Raw genomic sequence first — 6,633 nt, 5'->3', positions numbered from 1 at the left:
TTCCAACACAACACGTCAACATAAATAGATCCTCAAAACCAATTAATTACAAAATTGAAAAACATTAAAAACCACCTTGAATTTTCATTGATTTTGAGAGTTGGACCACCTTGTCATAGGGTCCAACCAAACCCTTTATAATTTATGTTCTTCAGACAAGTATAGTAAATAGTACTTTCCATAGTCTCAAATAACTCAACAAACAAACGTGAACATAATGGAGCATATTGTTAGCCCAATAGACCAACAGTGGCCCAAAATATCCCCAACACAAACAAAAACATCATTTTAAATCTTTTAAGGTTAAATAAGGCTAAGGTCTCTCTAGGAATGAAATAAAAGGAAAATCCTCCTGACACAAAAGTTTCATATGTTATTGGCCATACCTTGTGGTCGAGATTATTTATTCAGGGGATACTTGATCAGGGGTTACTCGATCGGTCAGGGGTTATCCGGTCAGTGTTTTGGTGTGTGTTAGTCGGTCACACGGTGTGACCAGCCACACAGAAACACATTGTCCCCCTGAAATGAGATTGATGGATTTGACTATTTTAACCTTAAATCTCCAACATTAATTTGACGATTTCAACCCTAAACCTCTTGCCATAAATATTTAATTTATTCTATCATAATAGATATCACTCTTTAACTTCAATTCAAATATAAGTAAGTTAGTTGGCATCCACACCTCCGTCATAAAGTCGGAGCCAACACAAACAAAACAACTCTTTTAATTAGTTTGTAGTACAAAGTATCGAACCTTGACCTCATCATACATAAATTAGTGGGCATGAGCAACAACTAGACGTAGAAAATACAACTTTTTGGTTCTTTAAATAGAGAGCATCGAGCCATCAGTGCACTGGTCCAACTATTACCTCCACTTTCAACATTAAAAAAAAAACACAAACTACACAGCAGCAAGAAGACACACAATTTAGAGAAAAAGAAAGTCAAGTGAAGTTTTGCCTTGTCTTTCATTTTGTCTCTCTTCTTCAATTCTTCCTTTATTTCATGCCAATTTTCATTTGATCATACAAAAATCCACCAAAAAAACAAAAAATGTCTTCTGATATGTTCATGTTTGATGAACCTTATTACTCTCATTTACCAACAACCATGATTTCTCCTGATGAAATTTCAGGGAATTTCTTTACTGACCAAATCCCAACTCTTTCCGACTCCTCCATCGATAGCATCTTTCATGAATTCTCCGATGATCAAACAAACAATAGCCGTAGTCGCGGCCGTGGACGCAACAGCACCAACTATCAAAACACCACAACTACTACTACTACCCAAATTTCACCTGATGATGCACAATCTTTAGACCAAATTGCCCATACCCTTTTCACCAATTCACCTCCAAGCCATCAATTAGAAACACTTTCTCTTCAACAACAACAGCAACAACAAAGTCATTTGGTGGGTAGTTTGGGAAATGTGTTTAGTAGTGAAAATTACTCTGTAGTTTCAGATAGTATAAAATCAGAGGATTTTCAAATGGGTTTTGACTACCCTCCAAATAGTTACAACTCTTATTTTCTTAATAGTAATAATTCTAATACTAATGAAAGTAGTAATGAAAGTATGCTGAAATTCATGCAAAGAAGTTACAGTAGTAACTCTTTTGATGGAAAACCAAGTTTTTGGTTTCAACCCAAGTTTAACACTCTTTTGGAGGTTCAAAATTTTGCCCCGGAACTCGAAAATGGTCAAATGAGACGGGTCTGTAGCACTGGGGATTTACCAGTTAAGCCTTTTTTTTCACTTAATTGTATTTATTTAAAGTAATTTAATTAGAATTATCGTTATTAAAAATGCATTATTATATATTTTTTTAAAGGTGGGAGGAAGAGTATGTTCATCAACAGCAAGTCCATTATCAGGAGAAGGAAATACGACGGAAGAATCAAATTTCAAAGTAGGAAAATATAGTGCGGAAGAAAGAAAAGAAAGGATTGATAGGTACAGAGCTAAACGTACTCAACGCAACTTCAACAAGACTATCAAGGTACCTACCCTTTTACGGAATCCTGATTATATCTATCAAAATTTAGCTTTCACATTACTAATTTATGTTTTGTAATTTAAATCATTTTTTAACAAGTTAATACTATTTTTGTTGATTGATGAATTTTTAGTGTATAATTAGTAATTTTTTTTTATGTTGGGGTGCCAGTATGCATGCCGAAAAACGCTAGCCGACAATAGACCAAGAGTACGTGGCAGATTCGCACGCAACGATGAGACTGGAGAGATTCCAAAACCAACCTGTTTTAATCGTTATGAAGATGATGATGATCTTTGGGTAATTTAATTATTTTTTCTTTTGCTTTTTAAAAAATTATTTCTAGTAAGTATTTTTTAGGATTATGATTTATAATTTTTCATCATGCATTCAATTATTGGGTTTTGGATAGTATGAAAAATGATAATAACATGAATATAAATGAAAATAATTGTACATGGAATATGGAAGAATTTGATAGGTACTAATATATGTGTGTGATTTCTTTTTGCATGTTCCATCTTTATCTTTTTGGATGCCAATTTGATGAAAACTGAAAGTTGTATGATTAACCGATTAGGTATCAGTCAAACGAATGCATCTATGTGACTATGTAGGATTTTTATGCTGTTATATTCATTTTCGTGTGTAAAGATTACAAAGAACAATGATGTATGTATTCCGTAGTTTTGTTTCGAATTAATCTTTGATAACACACTCCATGGCATTTATATGCTTTACATGAGTGTGATGGATAAATTGTGGTATTGTACTACGACAATATAACCTGTTTATTTCAAAGTTGGTTATATATGTTTTAGCCTTGTCCCTTTCAGTCAATACACTTTTCTTAAGCAGTAATACTACTATTTCCTAGAGAAAATGCCTTAAAATTGGAGAATCTAATTTCACGGCCTGGCCGCACCCATAATATAATGTTATAAGATACAGAGTAGAAAGTTTATTTATCTGTCCTATGAGTAAGTCAACTACCACCAAACAAATTTACCAATCAGAGACGATTACCTTTTAAGTTATTGAAGAAGAGACCGTAACTGTTAGGCAATTAACACAACTTGCATAATTGCAAACAATCATAGCACGACTGCACGAGTACTCGTATGTAGTACTAGATGCAAAGTAGGCTACCACGCCAAGTCGTCGTCAACAACTCAACATATATAGCTTAAAAAGTTCTTGCATCTTTATGCAATGTTTTCCTCAACCGAATATTTACCATATTTAGCATGACAAATTGACAATTGAGTTTAACCCTTTGTAATAGTGATTAATATATTTTTTTATGGTAAATTGACAGGTTGATAATTTGCAAGAAGAAGACGAAGAAGGAATATTAGGTAGAGGAGGGGGACGGTTCCTGAACAATTTTGGAGCTACTCATCACTTTCAGTACTGTGGTTATTGATATTGCTGCTGAAGCACAGAAAATTTTAAGCTAGCTAGCAAAAATCCATTTTTTTTTTATACATAAAAAAGGTTTTGTTTTTTTTTTTTTTTATAAATTAAAACAAAAAAGACCCAAAAAATTTGGGTAGTTTTAGGTTGGGACAACTGATGAATTGACCAAATATTAAAGTCCCCAAAATGAAAGGTGTAACAAAAACAGAGAAAGGGGCTTTAAATAATGTTACAGAAAAGTGGGTAGACTAGCTTAATTTTTTCTGAACAAGTTTGTTGGGGATCATATAATAATATAAAAATGTTATTATTGAGAAAAAAAAAAAAAATAGAAGTGGGAAGAAAAACTGAAACAGCAGTAAATTTTATCAGGGATACTTAATTTGTTGTTTGACTGCTGATTTTTTTGTGCTCCTTTTAACTAGGGGAGGGTGCCCCACTTAGCTTAGGTCACTTACAACTACCAGCTGCAGAAGCATTTGATCCTTTTTTACCAAAAATTTGTTACCCTTTTGTTGTAATTCTGACCAATTTGTACATAAATAGTGATTTCATTAATAAATATAATTGCTAGTCTAAAGTATTTACTCTTGCATATGTTTGTGACTGTTGGGAGTTGGGACTCTATATATGTGTTCTCTTGTACGCGTAAGCTGTACTCCATTCGCTCCGTGATAATCGATACTGTTTTTATTTTGTTATCACTACTTGATAATTGACATACTTAAAAAATTTCCACATTTTCTCTATTCTTTCACATTCATACTTAAGTTTATGTGAATAAAAAAAGTATCTCATCCACTTATCATTACAATAAACAATTTAATTGAATCAATTCATTCAACTTTTTGACTTTTTCTTAAACTTTGTGTTAGTTGGAGTATGTCAGTTATTACAAAATGGAGAGAGTACTGTATTAAATGATTCGGTAAAAAGAGAGAAGACATTGCCAAGTGTAGATAGTTCATTTACTCATAGTTGTTACAGAGTAATTGGTTTTGGAATTAAATCGATCTCAATTTGAACTATGGTGTGTGGAGTGTTTAGCAAAAGAGGTGTGCAATATAATTATGACTTTTCCTTTCCTCGTCTTTCCTAGATTTTTGATACCCTTATATATTTTTTTAGAGGATAATAGTATGTAGTTAGCATTTCGGCACCTAATACTTATTAAGTTATTAAATTATCAAAGATATCCTTTACACATACAAATACACACATAAAAATGTGTATATCGGGGGTCATAATTGTATTGTTCGGTTTTACATAGCAAACAACTACTTATCATTGCAACTGAAAAACCATTGCTCTCAAGCATCTTAGCCTAAAATACTTTACTTTTAACTAATAAACGAATAAAGATTAGACAAGAGTTTTGAAAGAGCTCATAAAAGGGGCGGTGATGGATTAATATATGTATATTAGTAGTACTATATTGACAATCATTAGCAAGATGAATGTTTTTATTTTAATTTTCTTTTTAAGAAAGTATTCACACAACGTATGTATATGATTGACTTTGCTATATGCTAAAATAATTCCAAAAGAGGGAAAAAAAAATTGGTCCGACACTAAGGAAAGAATGTTACGTATTCAAAGAGTAAACAATAATCTCCAACACAATGGCTGCGATATTGATGCATTACCTATACCTTCACCTTCCAAGACATCATTACTTTAGGACGTATCTAACTTGCTACTTATGCTAATGATTATATAAGATTTTCCACATTGAATTTTTTGGTAATTTATGGTACTAAATTACTTTAATTTTGCATTAAGCTATACTAATTAAATAAAATGTACCAGCCGCCTTGTTGTCACACGACAGAATGATCGAAGTAATATTGTGATTGTTTGTTTGCTGGACTTTTTTTGGGGCACGTTTGACAATTGTAATGAGTCATAATCTTTGTAATTTTTGTGTAGTACAAATGAAGTATTTTCCTAAAGGATCTTTGAACTATTTATCATACTCCGTAGTAATTATTGTTATAAAACTATAGTCAAAATTACAACATAATTAGTGTAAAAAGTCAATCGAAGAGACTATAATCTGTCAAGTATTATGAAATGAAGGTAGTTTTTTTTTTCTTTTCTTCTTCTTTTTTTTTATACATGATTACTTTGACTTTTTATTGTTTATATTTTAAGTTGACCATTAGTATTAAAATGTAAAAATTAGATAATTTAATTCTCTTAGTATACATTGAGATTAAACCAATAAAAATTAAATAAATAAGAATATTATCATTATATATTAGTAAATAAATATGATCAAAATTAGAATATGAAAAGTGTAATCTAAATATTAGATAATAAATATGATTAAAATTAGAATATAAATAGTGTAATGTAAAATTGATGGAATAAGGAAAGTAATATATATGTACGCCGTATTCAAGAACTACATACATCTTAATTATTTTCAGCTTAAATTAAATATCAATGAAAAATTAGTTACTCCGTACCAAATATTGGAATTCAATTAAAAAGTAAAATCCATTTGCCAAATGACCACTTTTATGTTTTCAGAGCAACTTCCTTAAGATTTCAACTAAGCCATGAAAAGGTCTAATTGACTAGTACTGCTGTCGGATTACCCCAAGGCCAATGATAATTGGGTAGAAAACTTTAGACATCTTCATTAATCAAAAAAGATCAAAAGAATATCAAAAGTAAAGTACTCGCATTTTGTTCCTTCAACAACCTTTTACGGAGTATATATTTTGCATAGCTTCATTGTGATTTTTGATTGAAATAATAAAACTATTAAACAAGTGACGTAATAGGCGGTATATACTTGATAATATGAGTATATTACTGTCAACCATGCGCCACTTTATAGTCATAATATACAGGACAATGATATATATTAGAGATTTGATTTCAAAACTTGAGTATCACCTCAAAATTTAATCAAAACCTAAAATTACATAATATATACAAAAAAATTTCAATTTAGTACTTGATTCAAAACAAATGAGTGAAATTACGTACTGTATAATTTTCAGTTTACAATTACACAAAACACTTGGTGTAGTTGGTTACGGCATTTTTATTCTTACTTATGACCTAAAGCTAAGGTCACAAATTCAAATTCTATATTCAACCTCATTCATTCCTTATAGTTTGTACTGTGATCACTCGGGTTTTTACTTTTTGTATGAAGGTTGTTAAAGCTAATGGAGTATAACCAGTAC

General features: G+C 31.1%; 1 protein-coding gene across 1 annotated transcript; it reads left to right on the top strand.

Moving 5' to 3' along the window:
- Positions 1-678: 678 nt before the first annotated feature.
- LOC110719553 (two-component response regulator-like APRR1) lies at positions 679-4,027 on the top strand. Its single transcript, XM_021898509.1, has 4 exons — positions 679-1,752; positions 1,847-2,014; positions 2,183-2,311; positions 3,330-4,027. The coding sequence occupies exons 1-4, from the start codon at positions 1,063-1,065 to the stop codon at positions 3,435-3,437; spliced, it is 1,095 nt and encodes a 364-aa protein (XP_021754201.1). The 5' UTR covers positions 679-1,062; the 3' UTR covers positions 3,438-4,027.
- The last annotated feature ends 2,606 nt before the right edge of the window (positions 4,028-6,633 follow it).

Source organism: Chenopodium quinoa, unplaced genomic scaffold (genome assembly GCF_001683475.1).
Source record: "Chenopodium quinoa cultivar QQ74 unplaced genomic scaffold, ASM168347v1, whole genome shotgun sequence".
Taxonomy (NCBI): Eukaryota; Viridiplantae; Streptophyta; class Magnoliopsida; order Caryophyllales; family Amaranthaceae; genus Chenopodium; species Chenopodium quinoa.
The sequence above is the reverse complement of the archived record's forward strand: the minus strand, read 5'-3'. Positions and strand labels throughout refer to the sequence as shown.